A 26,294-nucleotide genomic window follows, 5' to 3' on the forward strand; every position below is an offset into this window, starting at 1 on the left:
CGCTGGTGAGTTTCATCCTGTCGCGCGCAGCGCAGCACTGAAAACTTTAGTCCACGCCCACCTGCTGTGTGGGCCTCACCCGGTCCGTATAAATTACGGTGAGACCGGGTAATCAGCTTCCAAATAGCTTTTTCTTCAGCCATTTAGGAACCAGTGAGGCCCATAGCTTAAAGGGCTACGCCTATACTCATAGAATCTGGGGTTACAGTACGTAACCAATGTTCTATTTCATATAGGCTTCGCCCTTTAAGGCTGTCGCTGGTGGGTTAAAGGCAAAGCAGGATGTAGTTTATGCCTCACTGGGTCCGTTCAGACACAATATGAAGCGCCCGCTTGCACCAAAAAACATTTCATCACTCAGCCTTCTATGTGTGTAATTACGCGCTGCGTAATTATGCGCACCATGCACAGAAGTGCATGAGACGTCTCTATAATGCACAAACAGACGCTGAGTCTGACACAGTGTGGCCGTGCGTGTTATGTAACATGTCAGCGCACGCACAGGACAGAGGAGATGAAAATATGCTTCTTCTTCTGATTTGTGAGGAGGAGGATAAAACCCCTCCAACGTTATCATTCTCGATTTAAACGAACTTGTGATGTTTTTGGGCATAAAAGCTGGATTAGGTCACAGTGCAGCTGAGCTGCCATCAGCTTGAATCCTGAGGCATGATGGGGCAACAGAGAGCGCAGATAAATCACTCACTCTCTTTGCAGATGTCAAAGCCAACAGCAGGGCTGTTTTAAGTGACAGGAATTTAAGTGAAACCTGATCTAAAGGCTCAAAAGGAGCTTTGATCAGGGCTTGCCGAACCATCGTTAGGTCCCACTTTGGAGCTAGTGGGAGTGACACCGGTCTGTGTCTCCGTACACCTTTTAGAAAACGCTTAATCAGTGGATGATTAAAAACTGTTCTGTCACCGAAGCCTTCATGACAGGAGGAAATAACTACAGCATACGTTTTAATTGTGCTGAACGCTAGATTTCTGTCCATCAGCTGCTGCAGAAAAGACAGCATGCCACCTAGTGGACACGAGATGGCCTCTACACCTTTCTCCGTGCACCAGCGCTGAAAAGCTGTCCACTTTGATGTGTATAGCGCTGTGGTGGAAGCAGCACGTGAGTCTTGGATTGTGCACACCACTTCCTGAGAGAGGCCTATCTTCTCTAAGCGAATCCGCTCAGCGACCAGACCCAAAGGTGCTGGCCTATTTCTGGGTGACTCCTGATCGCTCCTCCAGCCTGGAGGAGAGCATCGTCCCTCCACGGCAGTTTCCATGGTCGACCCAATAACTGACGTTGCAGGTTTGGGAACCACGAGGAGCTCATGCGCTCGGTGACTACAAGAATTGCTGACAGTTCTTCCTCCTGGACTCGGTTCAGAAACCGTGATATTAGAGGGACTGGAGGAAATGCGTAAAGGAGCATTTTTGGCCAAGGGCTGTGGGCAAAAGCGTCCACTCCTAACGGTGGGTCGTCCCGTGGGCTCAATGAGAACCATAATTGACACTGGGCGTTCTCCCGTGTGGCAAACAAATCCACTGCTGCTAGGCCAAACTTGCTCCAAATCCAAGAAATCAGCTCGGGATGGAGACTCCAGTCCCCGTGTCCACTCCATTATGTCCACTCCTCTGTTCAGGACGCCGGGGATGTCCATTGCTCTGATGGAGAGCAGGTTTTTGTGTGCCCAACACAACAGCTGTCTTGCAATGCATAACAGTTGGGCTGAGCGCACGCCCCCCTGCCGGTTTATGTAAGCTGCAGTCACTTTGTTGTCTGTGTGGATCAGAACATGTTGAGCATGCATCAGGATATCAGAACATGTTGATTCCGCAACAGGGGAGCAAAATGCTGAATCACATTCCAAACTGTGCGACATTCCAAGATGTTTATATGATCTGATGTGTGAGGTGGCCACAGCGCCCCCACCGCCTGAGACAGGCACGTTCCTCCCCAGCCTGACAGGGACGCGTCTGTGAAAACTGAGATGTGTGACATAGGTCTGCTGATAGGAACTCCTTCTGACAGAGTGAGAGGGTTTCTCCAGTGCTTCAGGTCGGTTCCCACGGAGGGGGCACAGAGATCATCCGTCTCTTCTGACGTACCGGATCTATGCGCAGGCGAGTGAACCATCTCTGAAGGTGTCTCATGTGGAGTAAGCCCAGCGGAACCACAGCGTGAGCTGACGACATCGTTCCCAAAAGTTTCATGATAGAGACGGCCATTACTACCCTTCTGGGTTTTACGCGGCGGAGCTGGTCCTTTAGAGCTTCAGCTCTCATCTGTGATAAACGGGCCCTCAAAGTGACAGAGTTTAGCTCCACTCCCAGATAAACGATCATCTGGGCCGGGAGAACCAAACTCTTCTCCCAGTTTATGGCGAAACCCAGGTTTAACAGGTGTGACATCATCGCTTTGGTTTGCGCAGCTGCTTCCTGCCTGGATCGGGTTAGCAGCAGCAGATCGTCCAGATAAAACAGGACGCATTTCGAAAACGTGCGTGATGCGAGGGATTAGCCGAACAGGAGCCTGTTGTACTGGTACTGGGTCCCTTGGAAGGAGAAACACATGAACTTTCTGTGTTTTGGAATGATGGGTATGTGAAAATAGGCGTCTTTTAGATCTATGGAGGTAAACCAGTCATTTGGTGAATGTTGTCCAACAGCTGTCTGGTTGTCAGCATGTGGAACTGTGATGACATGATCGAATTGTTGAATACGGATAAGTCTAAAATGGGTCTCATCCCTCCGGTCCTCTTCGGAACCAGGAAGTAACGTGAGTAAAACCCTGTGTTTTCCTCTCTTTTGGGAACCCTGGAAATTACATTTTTTATCAGTAATTCTTGAACTTCTGAGTGGAGAGACGAGATCTGTTCTGGAGATGACAGAACCGTCTCTATAATCCCTCTGAACGGTGGGGGTTGAGCTGCAAACTGCAGCGTGTAACCTCTGCTGATAAGACGATTCATCCATCTGCCCAGAGAACACACTCGCTGCCACTCTGCGTAACGCTCTGGGAGCAGGCACGCGTTTTTGTGTTCAGCTCCTTTACAGACGTTAACCAAGCTAAAGCCTCTACCGCCGTCATATGCTCTGGAGATGCTCTCCGAACAACCCATCGAGAGGCCTCACCGAAAGGGCTCTGGGAACGCCTCTGTGCTGCGCTCAGGCTGCGGGCTCACATCAGAGTTGATGTGAGCTGATGCGCACTGAGGAGAGGCGTGAGCGCTTTTAGAAATGCGACGCCGTATGGGTGGAGATTGTAGTTGCCGTGGGGAAACGCGTTTGTTCCCGCTGCGGTCAGAAAAATCAGAACACAACCTGGGCTGAGAGCGAGGTTTTTATCTGGGCTCGGTCTGCTGAAAAAAAAATCATTTTTAGCTGCTGTATCAAGCAAGCATTTTGTGTGGTTTCTCGAGCTGCGGTGACTTTTAAAACCTGTTTTGAGGTTACTGGCTTGATTTGTGTGGAGGATGTGTGAAGAGAAGCCACTGTGAGATCATTCGATCTGACAGTCAGGCTGGAATCAGACACGTTATTCTCTGAATGATGTTTTCGCTTTATTCTAAAACTCAAGTCATCATTATACACACACACACATCCTCTGCAAGGAGTCATTTCTTGTATCTTCTCCCCCGTGAGCCCTGCAACTGGTTGTTCCAGGGCGGCGCCTGTTGGCAGTCTCTGGGGAAACGCTGAGCCGCTGGTTGCCGCGATGAGAAGGACTGTTCTCTGGCGGGAGGGGCCGGCAGCAGAGCGAGGCGGGAGGTCGCTGCTGCAGCTGTGGAGCATCTCTGCTGCTGCCTCTGGCCATGACAATCTCTCCAGCAGGTGGGGGGGCAGGAGGAGAGGTGCGGCTTCAACAGGTGGCCCACTGTCTCCGACACCTCCTCTGACTTCTTCGACTTTTCAAGCATTGCCTTGAAATTGGCCCCGAACAGCACGTCCGTCGTGATGGGGCCCTCCAGCAGGTCTTTCTGCAGTTTCTCCGGCAAGGAGGGGGAGTGTCGGAGCCAGGTGGACCTGTGGATCATTGCCATCCAGGCGGCAATGCGAGACAGGCAGACTGCAGAGGAGGCGCACAGGTTGAGGATGATGTCAGACGCTTTGCAGAGCGAGCTCCTCATCTCCTCAGGCAGGTCTGTGTCCTCCAGCCTTTTGGAGATGCTGTAGGCCAGCAGGGCGATATCGCTGTTCACTGCAGCCTCCTGGAAGGCACACTGGTGGGCTCGATTGGAGAGCAACATCACCATCTGGTTGTGTCTCCCTGGAGGGACAGGACGCTGGTCCAATCTGGACACTTTTGTTCCGAGTGCTTCCGCCAGGGTTGGCTCTGGGGGGGTACCGAGGGAAAGTTCCACTCAGTAAACCCCTCCACTCTGGTGATGGGAGCGATAGTGGAGACGGGCACCTTCAGCCTACCAGGTCCGGCTGCAGCCTCGTTCCTGTAGGACATCACTACTGGGAAACGAGGCCAGATGGGGTCAGGGCGGTGAGCCGGGGTGGAGCCAAACTTTCCTGCCAGATCATCCGATCTGGGCGGGGGGGAGGAGAGGGACGGAAAGTCCCTTTGTGTCAGCCACCTCTTGGATTATGCCGGGCAGCTCCGAGAGGAGGCCACCGACGGCTGGAAGCGGTGTGTTCACCGATGCGGAATGGCCCCGGGCGGGGGCGGGGGAGCATCCACTCGGCTGCCCCGTTCCATCACTACACTCTCCAGGAGAGAATGAGCAGCGGGGCTGCTGCTGACATCGCCTTTCCTGGAGGAATCATCTGATTCGCTCCATGACTCGGCGTCAAAAAAGGCGATGGCGTCGTCCAGCGAACAGTCCCCCGTCACAGAGAGGCACTCCTTGATGTTAGCCTTGAACAAGGCTGCTCACCTCTGCCTCTCCTCAGGAGGGAGGAGGTCACAGAGACGACAGGAGGAGGTGAGGTCGGCGTGGTGGGGACCCAGGCATCCTTCACAGATGTCGTGCCGGTCTAAGCTCAGCATGTAGCCGGTCTTGCAGGACGGGCACAGGCGGATGGTGCTGGTGCTGAACATCGTGTTCTTGTAGAAAACAGGGCTGGTTGCTTGCTGAAGAAAAATGGGGAGCCGATTACCCGGTCTCACCGTAATTTATATGGACCGGGTGAGGCCCACACAGCAGGTGGGCGTGGACTAAAGTTTTCAGTGCTGCGCTGCACACGACGGGATGAAACCCACCAGTGACAACCTTAAAGGGCAAAGCCTATACGAAATAGAACTAAAGGATAGCTCAGGCAACCCAAGCAAACCATAAGTATAGGATTTATCAAAAATGAAAGTGGAGACAGTTTCAGCCTCATGGACAGGAACTGGAAGTTAGTTTCACAAAAGAGGAACCTGATAACAAAAGGCTCTGCCTCCCAATCTACTTTTAGAAACTCCAGGAACCACAAGTAAACCTGCTGTCTGCGAGCAAATGCCCTGTAAAGAAAATATGGAACAAGAAGATTTTTAATATAATATGGAGCTAGGTTGTTGAGAGCTTTGTATGTTAGAAGTAAGATTTTGAATTAAAAAAAAAAAATTGTCACAGTCTCCCATCTTGAGCGAGCTCAAAGGCAACAGTGGAAAGGAAAAACTCCTTTTTAACAGTAAGAAACCTCCAGTAGAACCAGGCTCAGGACTGGCAGCTATCTGCTTCAACCAGCTGAGGTTTGAGAGAACAGGAAGGAGAAACAAACAAACACAGAATGGCAGGTCCGGATGTACTTTCTATAGGAGGAAAGACAAAAAAAAAAAAAAAAAACACGCTGTAGATGAACAGATGCTGGGATGCTAAGGGTCGAAATAATTACAAATACAAATAGATAGACTAAAGCAAGTAAAGGCAGCAGCAGAGTGAGGAAATGAGGTCAGTTTGTCCTCCAGCAGTCTAAGCCTATAGCTGCATAACTAAGGGATAGCTCAGGAAACCCAAGCCAATCCTAACTATAGGATTTATCAAAAAGGACATACTTATAGTCGTAAAACTGGACAATGTGTCAGCCTCAAGGACAGAAACTGGACATTGGTTCCACAAGAGAGGAGCCTGATAACTGAAAGCTCTTCCTCCCATTCTGCTTTTGGAAACTATAGGAACCACAAGTAAACCTGCAGTCTGAGAGTGAAGTGCTCTGTAAAGAAAATAAGGAACAAGAAGATTTTTAATATAAGATGGAACTAGGTTGTTGAGAGCTTTGAAAGATTTTAAATTCTATTCTGAATTTGACAAGGAGCCAATGGAGAAAAACAAAAAATGTTTTTGGTATAATTTAATTTTTTTAGGAGTCAGACCTCCTATAGAAAATCAGGGATGCACTTTAGTGTGTTTTCTTCGTAAAAATTATGTTTTTCCTCTCTGTTCCGTAAACTTTGTTGCTCCACATGTATACATGCTCCATTTCTACATAAATTTGACGGAATTTTTATGTTTTTTTCCATTTTAAGTTTAATTTTCAGCTCTAAATACTTTTGTGCACCTCATGGAACACATTTACAAAATATACACATCAATATTAATTAGTTAATCCAAATTTAAATTAGGTACAAATAAAACTTGGAGACAAATCAAAAATTTACCAATTTGTTTTACCATTACCATTCTAGCATGGCCATCCTCCCCCTCCCTCTCTTTTCCTCTCTCACCCTGCCTCACCCTGCTTGTCTCACCCTTTGCCCTCGCTTGCAGGTGGGCGGAGCAGGTGTCCAGAGTTGGCCAATAACAATCAGGGCGTCACCCACTGTGACACGCCCTCTTTGGGGTTGGATAATGAGCAGGCTTCCAACAGCCGATTCGCCGGTGAGTGGCAACTTGTCGAACATGGACCAATGAGAGCTGAGGATAGAGGGAAGGAAAAGTGAGAGACGCATGAGTCGACAGCCAGAGTCCAAAAGATTTTCTGTTTGTGTAATAAATCTAAACTTGGAAAAGAAAAAGTTAGCGAGCATGTAGATCTGGATCTTCCCTTCTTCTTTTCATTCCTCCCCTTTGGTGTTGTGGATCTTCACTGCATTTTCTCTTTAGTACTAAATAGATGTGCACTGTTTCCTTTCTCTTACTTTCAGCTGAAGGTGTCTGTCTAAGTGGGAGTGCATCTTACTGGACGTTTGACGAGTGATTTCTGCATGCATTTCTTTTCTGTTCTTGTTTTTTCTTCTTTTTGAGCGTGTGTGAAAACCATTTGGTTTATCCCCAAAAATTGGTGTTCATGTTCCGTGTCTGCCAGCTCTGAGCCGCTTTGCAAAACATCTGCACTTCATTTTCTCACCCTCGCATCACCCTCCTTTCCTCCTCTAATCCTTGTTGGTGGGTCACTGAGAAGAGCTGAAGGTTCTTCACTGGTACCACTTTTTCTAAATCTTTGCTGTATATTGAGCACCTTCCCCCATGTTGTCAGTTTGGTTAACATTAAGAAAGCTATAACCACTGAAATAGAAACACTGGAATGGCCAACCATAGTTCAGTTTAGGCTAATGAGATATGCATTTGTGCTGCCATCTTTGTAGGTGCTATGTGGCATCCTTAATTACTACGAACATGGCAACAGTCCATGGTTTTATAAGAAAATAAAATTTAACTCACCAAAGAAGCACCAGCAGGGTCCTGGAGGGCACGTGGGAGTTTGTCCAACCAGTCTACATGTGCTTTGTGGACTTGGAGAAAGCGTTCGACCTTGTCCCTCGAGGAGCCCTATGGGGGGTACTCCAGGAATATGGGGTACCAGAAAGACAAATTAAATACTTAGTTTGGAACAATGACATTTATAAATGTATGAATAACATGATGAAAATATGACTTTGGATAAAAAAGCCTTTTTTGCCTTATTAAATGCTAAATAAACCCAAATATTGCTGTTAATATTTGACTGTGTAACTTTACAAATGGCACCCCATAGTACTCTTGTTCCCTGCTTGCACAATATGCATTGTTTATTTTTGTAAAATAAAAATATTTCAACGCGATTTTAAGCCGATGACACTGCATACAGAATGCACATGCGTAGCATTAACATGTAAATAGTACATGGGGTGGCTGTGGTTGAGTGGTTTGAGTGGTTGTCCTCTAATCCAAGAGTTGGGGGTTCGATTCCGCCAGCAGTCACGTGCTGAAGTGTCCTTGGGCAAGACACTGATGCGTGTCCCATCAGCACATGAATGTGATCTAAAGCTCTGATTAGTCTCTACAGATTCAGATTAGCTTTATAGAGTAGTAGAGTGCTGTGTGAATATGTGTGGAGGTAAATGAGGGCACAGATTGTATGGTAAAGCGCTTTGAGTATCTTGATTAGATAGAAAAGTACAGTCCATTTACCATTCCATTTATAAAATGATATATGTAGCACCTAGCAAGATGGTGGCAACAAATCTCACTTAGTGCCTACAGTGGTCAATGTGATGTATTTTTATTAATTTCAGGGGCTATAACAAGATTTATGAAGTGAAACACAATAATGGTTTTACTGGCAAGTTGGTCATAAAAAATGCCCCCAAAAATTACATTTTATTAATTTACATCTTTTCCAGAGACAGTTTGTCTCATCAGCCTCTAACTTTTTTTTTAGCTGTTATACATCAATAAAACGTAGCGTGGACAGCCTTCAGCTCTGCCTCCTTCTTGGTGTTTTTCACTTCTCTGACTCTTTCTGTAACGTCTTGATTCTCCTTCATCCCCTTGAAACCACGTTTGACCCAGTTGGTGTTTTTATACCAAATCTTGTGACATGTTTCCTATTTGTGTGTTGTAAAAGTTCAGTATCTCTCTTTTTCTCTCCTTCTGCTATCCGTCCATCATTATTCACATCCTCTTTTGTTTTATCCTGAACATCTTCCTCTTTCTCCTTCCTGTGTCTCTTCTTCTCACCATCTTTTTCCACTCTCTGGCTTTCTTTCGGATGGACAGATGAGGAGTCGTGCCCAGTGCACATTGAGGACTAGGTATGGAGTCATGGTTAGACGGAGGGTCCGACTTCAGGGTGACAAAATACAATCAGCTCTGTAATTTAAGTAGAAACGCTGAGAAATTTGCCCATATGTTCTCATTTTAGCTTCCCGTCATCATTCTGTTTATTTCAAGATTGCTTATTTTCTTGTGAATGTTTATATAATTAGTACAAATTTTTATTTATTTAAGAAAATAGGTTTGCAATAGTTATCTAGGATTGATTTTAGTTACATCTTTGTAAATATTTCATCAAGTAAATTTAATTTCTGAGATTTGTTGAAATTCTTTCTAATTAACAGACAATGGCATAAATACAACCACATGCTAGGAAAAAAAAAATACTGTATTTTTTTGGATTATTAAGCGCACCGGATTATAAGGCTCACTATCGATTTTTAAGAAAATTAAAGCATTTTAAGTGCGCCTTATAGTGCACCAGTTCTTTTCCACTTCAAATAAATAAATATTTGTTTTTAGTTTCCAAAATACTTTATGAATTTTGGTAAAAGAAGTTGAGCAATATTCAATTTTAACATTTCTTATGACGACTTTGCACCATTTTCAATTAATTATCAAGTTAAGTTTATTTATAAAGCACATTTAAAATGGTCATAGTTGACCAAAGAGGTGTAAAATAAATCCCTGAATATAAAAACATTAACATAATAAACATTATAATGAATAAAAAAAATCTCTGTCAAAGCCTAACATTTAAAACCAAGTAAAAATACTGATCAACAAAAATATCAGATTACTTAAAGTAAAATAAAAACATTTGAAGTTGCTTTTTACAAACTTCTATGGAGTGGACACACTTAGACAATGGGAGACTGATTAATGGAAATAATTAATGGTTAGTCTTCCTTGTTTTTGCTTTAAAAAAAAACAGTACACAAAATGACAAAATATGGAGTAATGTAAAATTTAGATTTCATGCACTTTTCATTGTTGTAAAATGTCTGACCGGTTGGCATTTACAGATAAGAGCAATTAGTATGAATAGTTTCACAGTTTTTTATTATCTTTGAAAGATGAAAGTAACCAGAAAGTGAGTAACCTCCTGTAAAACCTGTGATATGAACTGTGTCCTGGCACCAACAAGTTGTACTAAAACAGACTGCAGTTCTCCTCCTAAACTGTAGGTGTCGCCACAGAGTAAAATACAGCAGAACAGAATGGAACCAGATAAAATCATGCACAAAATATGCTCATTGTGCACAAATATAATTACAAAAGTTTCAGCTGATTTTTGTTTTAAAGCAGTTTTTGTAACACTAATTGGATTTTGTGTGGTTACACAGATGCTTGTTTGCAGACTTCTTTTCTGTGTTTTTTGTTTTACAAACAACTCATAAAGCAAGGCAGGTTATAAAAATTAGAATGTGCATGAAAGGACAAAAAAATGTTTTGCATTGTGCCATCAGATTTGTTGATTTTAATAAGGTTAATGAAGGTAAATGACAAACATAAACTACATATTACCGTATTTTACACCGTACACGTCGCACCACCGTATAAGTCGCATCAATCCAAATATTTCTAATAATGTGGAAAAATCCATAAAAATGTAGCTTCGCCGTATATGTGGCAACTATTATGCATCACCGCTGACAACTCGGAAATGTGGGCTGAACCTGGAAATGTGGGCCGGTGTTGTGCCAAAAATCGATTGGCTGCCAAATGGCGGGCGCGGGAGCGTGCACGGGAGGACTTTAACAAGAATTTAACAAGATTAACATTTAAAAACTATTATTTGTTTGCTCCAGCTAATTTGACGGTTGCTCCAGGCAGACGATGGTCTGTGGCAAGCCAGTTGTGTCATTAATAGCCACTTTTACCTATTACATGACACAACAGCATGCCATTCTACTCGAGTGCCATCTAGCGGCTGAAAATGGTAGTGTTCAATATTTTCAGTCAGAATGAATAAAAACGGTCAAATCTCAGCCAAAAATTGTTTTATAAATATGAGGAAAAACATAAATACGTCGATTCGGCGTATAAGTCGCAGGACATGTAAATTATTCAAAAAGCAGCGACTTATAGGCAAAAAAATATGGTAGTTTGAATCTTTTTCTTTTCAGACTTTCCTACTAAATAAATGATCAGTTTTCAGATAGTTTTTATTTATATTACCAAACAATCTCCTGTTTTGTCATTGAAAGTATTTTAGCTAAGTGTCAGACAAACAGCGCATTGTTTACATAAATTCCAAAGGGATACAAACAATCATGGTGCATATGTCGCAGGAACAAGTGATGACGATCAACCAATGAATTTTCACAATAACGGTCCTCTTGCTTTCTGCCATTTCCCCTCTTTAGATCTCATGTATCTGGGGGGCTACAGGCCCGTTCTGGATCCCCGCCCCCACCACAACTCCAACATCAACCTGGAGGAGCAGGGGGCCGAGAACGGGAATGGCCAGAGCCCTAATCATCCCCGCCGTGGACCACTCATTGTGTAACAGCCTCACTCAGACTCCTGTAAACCAAACCTGTCCAGAGTGGGCTCCCCCCCCCCCCCCCTCGCCACAAAGCCGCCATCCGTCCTCACTGAGCAGATGGACACTTCGGCGCCTGCTCTGTTTCCCCGGCTGACACCCGAAATCTTCCTCGAATGGAAATAAAAGCAAATCACCTCTGCGTTATCGGTGCACTTTTATCTCACAAGTTTTCCTTATTTTGACGTCTATAACCTGACTTGTTTTAGGATTTATCGGCCTACTGCTATTTTTATTATTTATTACGTGTAGGGTTAATGAGTATTGTGACGGTGTCTTTAGGAAACCATGCTGCTCCTCTTCTCGACTTTTCCTTCCTACTGTATTAGCAGCCAAACAGTCAGGGGTTACTGTGATCGGCAATCGGATTTATAACTACTAACTTCTTCTGTGTGTGGTCGGATGCTTTGACGCTAAGCATCAGCTCTCGCCGGACTTACCGAAGTAAAACATGCTGACCCCCTCTCTTGGAATCAGGGAGCTTCAGTCTCGATGTTGCATGCAGCTTTCTTGTTTTCCTCTCATTCCCACCGTGCTTTTGAAGCACCTGTGCTGAATGTAAAATCAGACGCCAAGAATTGGCAGCCAAATGACCCCCACAAAAAGAAAAAAATCAAAACACCTAGAATATAGGATGATGAGCTCATAGAAGGAGAATGTACATGACCCCTTCGTTTTTACTTCAGCTGGAATTTAATGCAAACTTTGTCGCACTGTTGCCATCCCCTCCTCCTGCAGCTGCATTTTGGCACGTCAGTATTAACGCAGTGCAGCTGGAAGCAATAAAACAAACCACCCCATCTTTTACTCCTTTGCAGCTCCAGGACTACAACGTGTTTGCTCCGGCCTCTTATATTCATGTTGCAAGCGTGTTTTAAGTGTTTTCACATGTTGGTGTTTCCAATTTAAAAGGGATTAGTTGCAAGAAAAACCTCCTACCCACACCGGTCGTCTCTCGTTTGTTTAGTTGTGCTTTTGTACATCTTTGACGTATATCTCACCTGTTGAAGCTTTGTGTGTTTTCATTTGTTGCAGAGCACTGCGCTGTTGATTAGTTCGTGGAAGAAAACGTGAAAAATTCATAAAAGGTTTACAAACTTGTGCAAACAAACGACTCGGAAACAATATCTACATTTGATGCACTATTCGCTGACTCCTGGGCGACACCTCGCGGTGCATGAGGCGAACAGAGCGAGGATGTTAGCCCAGGTCAGCCTGCACCCTCCTAAAGACTTCATAATGGACCACTGCACAAACATAAAGCCGTACCATACCTTTCTGTAGCGTTATGTTTCGGTTGTCGGCGCCCTACACTATTGGCCTGTAAAGGTCGAGACTTGTGCACTATTATAAGCAAGCTGCAAAGAGTCACATGATCACAGCGTGAATGTGCAAACAGATGAGTTCTCTGGTACCAGTCACAGTACGATATCAACAGAATCAGCAAACCCCACTTTTCTAGAGTGAAAATGACAAAAATGGATTAAACAATAAAGTTTTTGCAACTAAACGAACACTCACTGGTTTCCTGCTGTTTATTTCTATTTAATTACGTATTTAACAATAATTACGTTTTTGTTATTTGTTTCCTTTTTTAAGAACTTTTCAGAAATGCAACTTTTTTTTTTCATCTGGAGTTTAAAATTAGCTGCAGACTTCTGGTTGATAGAAGAAGCATCCTTCTGCAAAACATTAGTATATTTTAAATCTGCCAGGTAATTTTTTATTTATTTATTTTTTTTCAGGTGCTCTGGTTACTGACAGAGCGGCACGGTGGCGTGATCAGTAGAGCTGCCGCCTCTCAGCGAGCAGGTTGCCAGCTCAAATCCCGGCCAGGGGCCTTTCTGGGTGGAGTTTGCATGTTCTCTTTGTGCATGCGTGGGTTTTCTCAAAGTACTCTGGTTTCCTCTCACAGATCAAAAACGTGCATGTTAGTCTGATTGGTAACTCTAAATTGTTTCTAGGTGTGAGAGAGTGAAAGGTTGTTTGTCTCCATGTGTCCCTGTGATGGACTGGAGACCTGTCCAAGGTGTCCCCTTCTTCTCATACAGTGACTGCTGGATGTGGACACCAGTGACCCCTGTTACCTGAAAAGGAAGAAGTGGGTAAAGATGGATGGATGGATGGATGGATGGGTAAAGATGGATGGTAATCCTTGAAGAAATGACATATACAGTAATAGACGTACATTAATGACATAATTTTCAACTAAGGTCATCTTTGGTTGAGTCAAGAATTTGACATTTTGGTTGAACTTTAAAAGACACGTGATCTAATGATATATTGCAAAATGAAATATGTTCGTGCTCAGTGTGTGTGTGGAGGATGACTCTCAGCTACTACATCTGACTTTAGCATATCTGTATATTGACTGAGTCACAATGATTTTTGTCTTGGCTGTGGTGGCCATCTTTAATTAGGTTGACTCTAAATGACGACCAGCTTCAGCCAGTGATTACTTCAGGAGGGTTTGACTAAAATCTATCCAGTGTTCCATGACATATTTTGCTAACAAGGTTGACGCTTAACAGTTAAAAGTTTTAAGCAAAGAGGGCGCATACTGTGCAAACAAATAGCTTTTACTTAGTCGGTTTTATAGATACTGAGCTAAAATTTAATTTAGAATTATCCCTAACTAATTTAATTTAGCTTGTTTTTATTATTTGTCAAAGTATTTTTTGTAACAAAATTCACAAAAGACCATTCGGCCTGTTTATTATGCATATGGTGTAATATAAGCTCCTATAAATGCAAATATTTAGTTTACAAACTAAGTGTTAATGTTTATGTCCAAACTAAATGTTTAATTTACAAATTAAATATTTAACTTGCCAGTTAAATATTTAGCTAGCAAGTTAAATATTTAGGTCTGAGCTAAATATTTAGTTAGCAAATTAAATATTTATTTTGGAAATTAAATGTTTAGCTTGGAAAATAAATATTTAGGTCCGGGCTAAATATTTAGTTAGCAAATTAAATATTCAGTTTAGGAAGTAAATGTTTAGCGTAGAAATTAAATGTTTAGTTTTTAAAATAAATATTTAGCATGGAAATTAAACATTTAATTTACACATAAATATTTAGTTCACAAGTTAAATATTTAGTTTGTAAATTTAAACATTTAGCTTGGACATAAACGTTTAGTTTGTAAACTAAATATTTAGTGTGTATTTAGTGTTTGCTAACTAAATATTTAGCTAGCAAGTTAACTATTTGGTTTTTAAACTACATATTTAGGTTGTAAATTAAATATTTAGTTTGGAACTATGATATTTATAAATGTATGAAATGAAAAACATGGTGAAAATCAGACTAGGAAAAAACCAGACAGTTTTTTTCATATGAAAAGCTAAATAAACCAAAAATATTGCTGTTAATTTTTGACTTTGTAACTTTACAAACGGCCCCCATAAGGGTTAGTAATATGAATCAGATTCTGGCTGCCTTTCGTAGATCAACCAGTAATGGGGTGACATGGGTCTTGTTTGGCTAATCAGACACCATTTTCTCTGTGCATGATGAGAAACTTGCAACAAGAGGACCGCTACAGTTGAAGCGACAAATGAGTAGACGGAGAATCAGCTGTGACATCCTGGAGGAAGTCAGAGTTTCTTTATTGTCGTTCTACCACATGTGGTACATGTGGTGGAACGAAATTGTGTACACAAGGTCCCAGTTACGCCAAACAATAAAATGTAAAAGAAAACCAATAAGATCTAAGATATGTACTAAGAAAAACATAAACTAAAGAACAATTAAGTCAACGTTTCTAGCAACCTTTGTAGGGAAGGTTCATGCTCAGCAGCCCAGTGTGAGACAACGATGAGAACATGTGGGTTCACCGTCTTTTCCACATTGAGCGATCAAATTTGACTTTAATCAGATTTTCTCATTTACTGCTGGCTCTTTCATCTCCTCTGTGTGCACAAGTCACATGTACGTCTTTATTATTGTTCTCGTTGACAACAAGCCGTAAAGTCACATTATCTCTGACTCTAAGTGGACGAATGTCCTCCATCTGCCTTTTTTCATGTAGTTCAGTTTTTCCATTACTCCTCTCCTAGAACAATCTGCCTTAATATTAGCTGCCAAAAGAGCCAAGGCAAGGTTTGATTTATAGCACAGTCTGCGAGGCTCCGCCTGCTGTAAGTTAATTATTGGTCATGTTTGTCCATATGAAGAGGATTTGTGACTTTTGGTGGTGGATCCCTCGATGCAGAGCCGTTCTCAGAGCAGATCCATACAGAGATGATGCACGCCGGTCTTCTCCTCCTGCTCATCCTGACAGGTGAGTCTCTTTAATTCTCTTCACTTTTGTGGAAATAAGGTTTTCTCTTTGTATTCAATTCAACTTCCAGAGTTTTTTTGTTTTAATTTTTATAAATGTTATTCAGAAGCTGTAAAACTTTAATTTTTGTCACTGACAAGAAGTTAAAAAACCGATAATGTTAGCATGCCTCTATAAGAGCGTTGATCATTATCAAAATTAATCATTCTCATCAGAAAATGTCAGATTCAAGAAAGAAATCCAACAATTTTTAAATGGGAGAGAAATCCTGAAGCACAATATCATTTTGTTTGTTGTTTAAAGCTTGTTTTTCTATTACCGTATTTTCCGGATTATAAGTCGCATCAGTCAAAAAAAAGCATCATGAAGAGGAAAAGACATATATAAATCGTGTCGGCGTATAAGTCACATTTATTATGCATCACTGCTGACCCGTCGTGTTTATTATGTGTTTATTATGCGTTTATTATGCATTTATTGTGTTTATTTAATGGTCAAAACAGATTCATTTTGCCTGGGTGGCATGGTGCCATCCATCCATCCATCCATCCATCCATCCATCCATCCATCCATCCATCCATCCATCCATCCATCCATCCATCCATCCATCCATCCATCCATCCATCGTGGCCAGAGCAGTTTTCCTCCACCTGCACCAGCTGAGTGAAGCGAGCGTGCATGGGAGGACTCACTGTTGTAGTTCTTCGAAATTTAAAGTGTCAGTCAAAAATTGTGGTATGAATATGGAAAAAAAAAGTATGTAAGTCTATTAGGCGTATACGTTTCAGGACTGACAAATCTATGCAAAAAAAAAAAACGTGACTTATACACCGGAAAATACGGTATCTGTCATTCTCAAAGTAGGAGCAATAAGTTTGGTTGGGTTTAACTACACTTTGTTTAGAGGCTAATTTGATTATTCAGTTTGTTTCACATTAAATGCACAAACCCCACTTTTATTTACGGACTGAAATACAAGGTTCAATCATTAAAAAACTGTACAATAGTACAAAACAAACACATCAGATTTTTTTTAGAGAGAAGATTGGGTGTATATGCTGATATTGGATAAAAAAAAATTATGCCATGTAATATCTATGTTTTAAAAATAAGTGAAATAACAATATGTAGGGATTTAATGAAATTTAGTTGTACATGCCAACATCTTTCTGTTTAGATAAACAGTAAATTTTCCATAATCATACCTATTACTCAGTTTCAGATATTGTCTTTAAGTTTATTTGAAGTAAAACAGCTGCATTTATTTTTAGTTTGAATTTAAAAAAAATAAACAAATAAATATGTTCATTCGTATTACATGACATCAAGTCAGAGGAAGAATATATTGCAGCTGTGTTTAAAATATGACACTTTAATTGTTGTTTTCTGTAGACAGGGTGTCGGGTAATGTTTGCAGTTACCAGGATGTTCTGGATTACCTGAACCTGACCGTAGATAACAGTGTGTATAAAGTGACCCGGCCCGTTCTGGACCACACTCACACCACGGTGGTGGAGTTGGACATTATCCTGTTTGCCATCCTGGCAGTGGTTGGTGCTGCGTCAAATCACAGAGGCTTATTTAATCAGAAAAATGTGATCAGGGTGTGTGACGTGCTTCTTCTTATTCTCAGGTGGAGAAAACTCAAACGTTTGTTCCTTTCATCTGGGTTACAACGGTGAGCTGCCTCCGTCAATTTTACCTTGTTCTTTTTCATGGCATTTTTTTAAGGTACGACCGAGTAGCCGCTTCACATCTGTTGTCATATTTTCAGTCACTTTCGTGTTTTTACTGCAGCAGTGGAAGAACGAACGCATCTCTTGGGATCCGGCTCAGTTTTGTGGAATCACTCAGATTGCAATTCCTGAGAACCTGCTGTGGAAACCAGACCTCTTCATCTACGAGATGTGAGCCTGCAGTGCACACACATGAAGCTTACTTTAAGACTTTACTATAAAACAAACACAATGACCTGATGAACACAAACCATTTCACTGAGAATGCATGAAAAAAATTGAAATAATCTGCACATCTTTTTATTAAAAGTCTCATTAATCAGCTTGCATTTGTACTGATTAGTGATTCAGACCGTAAAATCTCATTTGATTATGTGTTAACTTTCCCCACCATACACATGTCTTACCATAGAACCACATTTTGCAATATAATTATCCCAACGTTCAAACCTGCAATGAACAAGATCAAACGTGGAGCAACTTTCTTTTAAAGCCATGGATTTCTGCACAATATGACTTCTGTTGGAGCCAAGAAAGTTTCTTCCTACTGAGCTGAGGTGTTAGAAATATTTGCAGTATCTTTAGGCTGTTTTTCTGTAAATCATCTGTGGGTGTTTTTGACTTAAACACATCTAAGATGACTCTGAAAAGAAACAGAGGGACAAAGGTTTTCTTCAGGACCTGATACCTTCCATCCTGTAAGGATCTTACTTCTAACCTACAAAGTCCTCAACAACCTATCTCCATCTTATATTACAAATCACAAGCCTCCAGTGTACTTGCGCGTCCTGTCAGCCGCGTGGAAACTGTGCGCACTGTGCGCAGAGGGTTGAGCCTTCATGCTCGAGCATTGCCATTGTGTATCTGTTCCTCCTTCCTGTTCCTCTCAAACCCAACCGGTCGAAGCAAATGGTCGTTTGTCCTGATCCTGGTTCTGCTAAAGGTTTCTTCCTCATGAGGGAGTTTTTCCTCTCCACTGTCGCCTTCATGCTTGCTCAAGATGAGAGTTCTGCGATGAAGTTAAACTCAAAGCAGTCTGCTCCTCAGATAAATAATGTTTTTAACTTACTTTTATATCAATGAATGTTTCTGTTCAGTGCCCTGAGATGTGGACTATTGTGACTTGGTGCTATATGAATAAACTGAATTGAATTGTAAACGACTCTGGTCATTTAGAGTATTGTAGCTAAAGATAAAATACATTGAATAATTATAAAATAACAAGTTTAACTTTTAACAGATTTAAAGTCAGAGACTAAGAAGGTTGTTGAGGGACGTATGAGGGTAAAGAAAAGTATTCCATGTTAGATTTTTCTCATTAATTTATTGTTTTATCTTTGCTCAGTCTACATATGTTCTGTTTACCAGACCCACAACGTTACTGTGTGCTCACCTTTATTAAAGTATACACTACAGGTTTTTGAAAAGTCTTTTCAGGATAAATATGAGTAAACGTACTCACGGTACCTCGGAGACATGACTGCTGAACATCTTGCCTCTGCCGAGTCGGTTCGATGTAAAACATGTATGTGTTGTTTCAGGATACAGAAGGACGACTCCCCTCAGAATCTAAACATGCTGTTGTCTTACGATGGGACAGTTTACTTTGGTGAGGACAAGCGGGTGGTGAGCACCTGCAAGATGGACGTCCACAAGTTCCCCTTTGACACTCAGAAGTGCACCATCACTGTCACCTCTGCAGTACACTGCGGTGCGTTTTAGTTGCACGGTTCGTTGTGTTTCTGTATCGCTCTGCACCCTCAGTTCTCTCTTTTCTCTCTCGACAGTAAAAGAAATGCGTCTCGTTCCTTTCTCAAACTCCTCTCGGGCCACGCAGTTTTCACACGAGGTGATGAAGTCGCAGGGAGACTGGGAGTTCCTGCAGCTTTCCATCAGCACCTCCAATCTCAGCTTTGAAAAGAAGAACTGGGAACAGATCACGTACACGGTACACACTTCCAAACCTCCCTTCTTGATTGTATCGCTGACATTAAACAGCGGCATAATCCACATTTTCTGTTCTTACATGAAGACAAAATGTAATTGGTGATGACGCTCTCTGTACCTTTGGCGCTCTGACATCCAAACTACAGTCTAAAACTTGGGCGTGATTTTTGACGTGGATTTAAAGTTTGATGAACGAATAGCCTCTGTAGTTAAAGCCAGCTTTTTTCAGTTATGTCTGTAGCCAAATTTAAGCCTTTTTAAAAATCTTCCTGACCTGGAAAAGGCCATTTATGTTTTCATCAGTTCAAGGCTTGACCACTGCAATGCTCTGTTCAAAATCGAGCATTTTTGTATTTTTTTTTTTTGCATTGTCTGTTTTAACTTTGGCACTGTGAAGCCCTTTGATCAACTTTTGGTTGTAGTGGAGGGCTCTATAAACTTTTAATTAAACATTTATTTATACAGGTTAGTTCCCATTGAGCCTCAAGGACTCATTTACAAGAGAGACCAGTTTCAGACAGACAAAAGTAGATAAGGAAAAGAAAAACACAAGGGGAGGGGAGGTAAAACAAAAATCGTATCTCGCACGATGTCCTGGCCAGGGCACAGTGTGAAAGTTGCATAAAAAGACCTCGCACATAAAGAGCAACATACTAATGACATTATAATACATTTATGGATGAGGAGGCTGACAAAGGTGGTGCGTTGTCTGTGGACACTCCAGATAGTTCCATAGTCCTGATAAAAATGGCACAAAGTCTATCAGCTGGCTCAGCTCTGATATGGGTCCACAGATGTTCTTGGGTAGGGGAGAGGAAATGCCGATTGACTGATCGACAACGCGCTCACAGAAAAAGAAGAGGACTATCACAGTTAAAATAAAGGTGTGCTCGTATGTATCTGGATCTCTGCTTTTTGAGTTTTGATCTGGAAACTTTGAAGGTTCTGATACACAAAATAAAAACGGTAAAGACTTGTGACCTCAATAATCACTGGTTTAAGCATGAAAGCATGCTTCAGCAACCTTTATGCTTTCTTTATGCATAACAATGCCTGCTTTTTGTCCTTTAACAATTATTTTATTTATTTAATTTGGTCTTTTATGAGCCAAAGTGGGGTCCTGCTCCAACTTTGTAAATCTCTAGAACAACAGTGCCCACATCCTTCATATATATCAGCTTCTTTGCCGTGTCTAATCCTTTTTGCAAATTGGTGGTTATAAAAACATCTGAATCAAAGCCATACAACACTGGGCTGGTTTCCATCTGGAGAGTATGGTGGCCCTGAGGTGTCAATGAACAACATTTGAAAAAAACTAGACAAAACAAAAAAAACAACAACAAAAAAAAACAATTACATTTCAAAAACGCAACAAAAACTCAAGATTTGAAAATACAGAATTACATTAAGCCAAAGCGGAAGTGGCCAAAGCAGAAGTGGCCTGACTCACATTTGAAACAACTGAATTACATTTGAAAAAATGGAATAACACTAAGCCAAAGCAGATGTGGCCAAAGCGGATGTGGCCAAAGCGGATGTGGCCAAAGCGGAAGTGGCCAAAGCAGAAGTGGCCAGACTCACATTTGAAAAAACAGAATTACATTTGAAAAAAAAAAAAAAAAAAATGGAATAACACTAAGCCAAAGAGGAAGTGGCCAAAGCGGAAGTGGCCAAAGCGGAAGTGGCCAAAGCGGAAGTGGCCAGACTCACATTTGAAAAAACAGAATTACATTAAAAAAAACAACAAAAAAAACCAGAAAAACACTAAGCCAAAGAGGAAGTGGCCAAAGTGGAAGTGGCCAAAGCGGAAGTGGTCGGATTCACATTTGAAAAAAACAGAATTACATTTGAAAAAAACAGAATTACATTAAACCAAACCGGAAGTGGTGTTTTTTTGTTTGTGTGTGTGTAGTAAAAAAACAACAACTTTATTAATAACATAAAACAGAACAACAGAGCAATGTATGGTACCCACACAACAGTTACAGTTAGCAGGCTAGGTATTATTAATGCCGCGCCAGTAAAACTAAAGTGTAAAACTAAAGTGTAAAACTAAAATGTAAAACTAAAATGTAAAACTTAAATGTATGTCAACAAAATTTAAAATTTAATTACCTTGAAGATCCTGTCAAGTTTTTCCACAGTCATATGTTCTTCTTGAAGCTTGAATGAAACATAGCTCTCCATTTCTACTGGCTAAAGGCTAGCATGCTAACTGTACCTCTGTTGTGTACATTGTTCTGTTTTATGTTGTTAATAAAGTAACCCCCCCCCCACCCCCCACCCCCCCACTCACACACACACACTTCTGGTTTGGCCTAATGTAATTCTGTTTTTTCAAATGTAATTTCATTTTTTCAAATATGATTCCGGCCGCATCCGCTTTGGCCACTTCCGTTTTGGCCACTTCCGTTTTGGCCACTTCCGTTTTGGCCACTTCCGCTTTGGCTTAATGTAATTCTGTTTTTTTTTTTCAAATGTAATTTTGCAGGGGCACCAGAGGTGAGTGAGCAAATACAATGTGAATGCACCTTCTTGTGTAAAGGGTTGTTCCGTCAAATTGAGCATGATAACAATATCATGTGATTGATCAGGCCTGATCTCTGGATCTATTTAACCAGGTCAACATGAAGAGAAGACCTCTCCTCCACGTCATCAATTTCCTGCTGCCTATCCTGTTTTTCCTGGCTCTGGATCTTGCTTCTTTCTTCATCGCTGACCATCGGGGGGAGAAGCTGAGTTTCAAAGTCACGGTGCTGCTGGCCATCTCTGTCCTGCTGCTCATCCTGAATGACATCCTGCCCGCCATGTCCAACAAGACTCCCCTCATAGGTACTGCAGCATCTAACTAAAAGGACATTTGACTTGAGATTCTGAGGGTTCTAACTGGATATTTCCACCTTTCAGCGACCTACTGCATTGTGATTTTTGCTCTGATGCTGCTCAGTTTGCTGGAGACAATCCTGGTGACTTATCTGATGGAGTTTAATCTGCAGGACAAAAATGAGGACAGATGTGAACATGTTGAGACTGAAAACTTTAATACAGGTGAGAGTTAAATGACAATAGAAGATTAAAAAAGAAGCACATTTTCTGTTATTCTTTTCACATTTGTTTTGTACTGGGTGTTTGGGCTTTATCGGGACCATGTCTGCTCAACAAACTGAACTTTTTATTACATTTGGACATTTTAATCATTTTATGCTTACATCTTCTTTAAAGGTTGACCTTTTTTATTTTTAATAACTAAAGAGAAATGGGGGGAAAAGGCAGGTGTATGACAAGAAGTAAATATAAGTGTGTGTATTCTTTATGTAATTATTTTTTGTTTGAAAAATGAAACCAATGCAAGAATAAATTAAACCTGTTTTATTTTATTTTATAAAGGCCAGCAGCATGTACAGTACCTTATTTTGTTGCTAATTGAAATAAGTTTTAATCAGTTTATTGAAAATTGACCCTACTTGTCACTTAATTTGTGGCAGTAATTTCTTTAGTTAAAGACAGCATCTTTAAAAAGTCACTCAATTTTTTTTTTACCATATTCATTCTTTAAATCTTTTGTTTCACCTTAAGTAAATTATACATAATAGAAACAGATGATAAAAGAATGGATATGATTGAGGCTGCATAATGATTGATAAGCAATTTTTTTATCATGATTTCTCATTTAAACTACCATTTTTCAGACTATAAGGCACACTTAAAATCCTTTAATTTTCTCTAAAATCCACAGTGAGTCTTATAATCCGGTGTGCCTTATGTATTAAATCTGGTTGTGCTTACTGACCTCGAACTGATTTTATGTGATTATGAATGAGTTGAATTAAGTTTGACTTATCTGACTGTTTTGTTTCGCTTAATGCGCCTTATAATCCGGTGCACCTTATGTATGAAAACAGACCCGTTCATTGACATATGACCTCTGTAATATCACATGTGGAGTTCCTCAAGGTTCTGTACTTGGACCAAATTTATTTATTTTATACGTGAATGACTTGGTAAATGTGTCAGGACTCTTTAAATGCGTTCTATTTGCAGATGATACTACATTTTTTTGTTTGGGTAAAAATATAGAACGGATTTTGGAGTTGATGCAGACAGAATTTATAAAAATACAAACTTGGTTTAAACTTAATAAATTATCAATATACTTAGATAATCCTAACTATATGATATTCAATAATAGAAAGAGAACTGTTGAAGATCCATTTAGAGTCGAGGGTGTTGAGATTTAGTGAGGTAAAGTTTTTGGGTGTTGTCATTGATGAAAAGCTAACATGGAAACATCACATAAATTATGTAAGAATAAAAATAGCTATATCTCCTGCAGTACTGTACAAAGTAAGGGAATTATTAAATGATAAAGCTCTGTATATGTTGTATAACGCAATACTTGTTCCACACTTAATCTATTGTATTGATGTTTGTGCAAAAGAGTGCAAAACAATTACAAATCCTATTTTTGTTTTACAAAAAAGTGCTGTAAGATTTATTACTAGAAAGCATTTCAGTCACCCATCAAGTAAATTATTTTATCAACTGAAGTTATTGAAGTTCCATGATTTGGTAGATTATAGTATTTTATCAGTTATGTATAGGGCTCATAATAACACATTACCTTTAAATATACAATTAAATTTTGTTAAAAGAGAGAGTTGTTATAATCTTAAGGGGCTAGAAATATTTGTGAAACCTAAATTTCAAACTAGTTTGAAGGAACGGTCTACTTCAATCCAAGGAATTAGATTATGGAATAATCTGGAGAGTGATAAAAATGCCATATCAATGTGTATGTTTAAGAGAATGATCAAAGTTAGTTGATTAAAAAAAATGAAACAGTTTAATTTGTATTTGTATGACTTGTTGTTCGAGAAGGAGTTATTTATTTTGTTTTTGTTATTTGAAGATTATTATTGTTTGAATAATTTTTTTGGTAAAAAGGGACAGACATAAGATTTGTTCTTCTTTCTGCTGCCTTTCATTTTATTTGTGATTGTATTTATTTGTTTTCTGATGCATGCTCAATAATCCAGGTAGAAAAATCCAAAAAAGTTCAATCTGGTCCTCTGGACGTTAAAAAAAACCCCAAAAAAACAAAAAAAGCAACAAAAAAAATAGAAACGTTTCTATATTTTTTTGCTTTTTTTTATTTATTTTTGAATGTCCAGAGGACCAGATTGAACTTTTTTGGATATAATTGTTTTGTTTTGTCTAAAAAAATGAACAAACTTTATAATAATAATATTAATAATAATAATAATAATAATAATAATGAAAATAATATTTTTGCCTTATAATACGGTGCGCCTTATAGTCCAAAAAATACGGTAATCAAGGTGACCACAGTCAAAATGCTAAACCTGACACTTCAAACTTCTTCCACCTTTTCTTACACAGTGAAGACAATCTTGCATTTTTTAAATTCATGAATGTTAATTTTCCTCGTCTACAGTACCATAATAAGTGTTTTGTGTTCCTTTTAGAATATGAAAATCAAAGTGGCTGCTTCTGCATCTGCAGAGTGTCTGAGAAGCAGCACGAGCTCCTGCCCGTTGAAGAGGTACAGCATCACATTTTCAAATTAGATCAGAAAATGTGCTACTTTTATTGCATCCTGCTGAGAAAGTTATTTACAAGTTTACTTAAGAGGCCAAAGTTTTACATACATCAGTTCCTGTTCATGTGGTTTGAATCACAAACCTCTTACTGATTAAAGAAACCTCACTCTTGCATTTATGCAGCTCTGCTTAAAATAAGATTTACAAACTAGTGCATGCAATTTACGGATCTGCAGACAAGGACACCAAATCATGACATGTTTTATTTCATTTGCTGATCAAGGTGAGTCAAACAACAGTAAGAGCGTCTGTCTGTGTGCAGGTGAACAGCCTTCAGGCGGGAGAGTCTCCTGTGCTGCTGCTGATCCTGGACGAGCTGAAGAAGCTGCAGAACACTGTTTATCTACATCTGGGCTGTAGAAAGGACAGCGTAAAGCCCGTGTACTGGGCGAAGAGAATCAACCAAGCTTTTTTCATTTTCTACATCATCACCGTGTTGCTCTTTTTATCCTTCCTCTTTAGAGAATGGAACTCTTAGGAATGTAAACTAATTTATTGTATTCTAGTCCGTAAATTAGAGCCACAGCAACATTCAGGGTGTTTGTTTATGCAGTTCAGCACTGCTGACTTTGTTAATGTGGAAAATATAGTTTGGCTGTGTGCTTTAAAAAACTGATTTTGATTTGTATTCTTAAAACTTTGCTTGTCATTTTAGACGTGTGAAAATGCTGAGACCAAAGGTAGATAAATCCAAGCTTGTAAATTTATAACTTTTTATAATCATTGCATGAAACGTAAACTGTTTGGGGATTCCTTTTGCTTGAAAAGTACAGAAGTTGTCTGTTTTTGTGTAAAGATTTGTTTAATAAACTAACGTGCACCTTAAAGAAAGTATTGCTTTTACTTTATTTCATGATTATTGTTAGAACTTTCAGTTTAGAAAAATCTTACCATAAAAAAATCTACAAGATAAAAGCTTTATTAATTGTGTGCACTGACAAATATCTCTGCAAAGTCCAGTTTATTTTGCTGAATGTAAAAAATATTATTAAAATTTTAATTAAACAGAATTCTTTAAATAAATAAAAAATACACTGCCTGGCCAAAAAATTGGCCAGGCAGTGTAAGAAAATAGGTACGAGCCTCCTATTGTATAATTACTGCATGGGTGATTATCTTTCAACTGGCAACAAATTATTTAACCCCGACTGGTGCAATGAGTTGCTTCTCATTTCTTAAACAACCATGATGAAAGACACATCGCGTGGTCGTGGAAAAGATGTCAGTCTGTTGGAGAAGGGTCAAATCA

General features: G+C 40.3%; 1 protein-coding gene and 1 pseudogene across 1 annotated transcript in view; both read left to right on the plus strand.

Annotated features, from left to right (window-relative positions):
• rnf157 (ring finger protein 157) overlaps positions 1-12,967 on the plus strand; it is a gene marked incomplete in the record, with an annotated part of 41,989 nt that extends 29,022 nt beyond the window's left edge. The window contains 2 exon segments of the mRNA XM_037691526.1: positions 6,698-6,808; positions 11,275-12,967. Of these exon segments, the coding sequence (XP_037547454.1) occupies positions 6,698-6,808; positions 11,275-11,417 (254 nt within the window).
• Positions 12,968-15,701: 2,734 nt separating this feature from the next.
• LOC119423540 lies at positions 15,702-25,523 on the plus strand (annotated as a pseudogene).
• Positions 25,524-26,294: the final 771 nt, after the last annotated feature.

The sequence above is a fragment of the Nematolebias whitei genome, chromosome 17 (assembly GCF_014905685.2).
Source record: "Nematolebias whitei isolate Nwh7 chromosome 17, NemWhi1, whole genome shotgun sequence".
NCBI classification, from domain to species: Eukaryota; Metazoa; Chordata; class Actinopteri; order Cyprinodontiformes; family Rivulidae; genus Nematolebias; species Nematolebias whitei.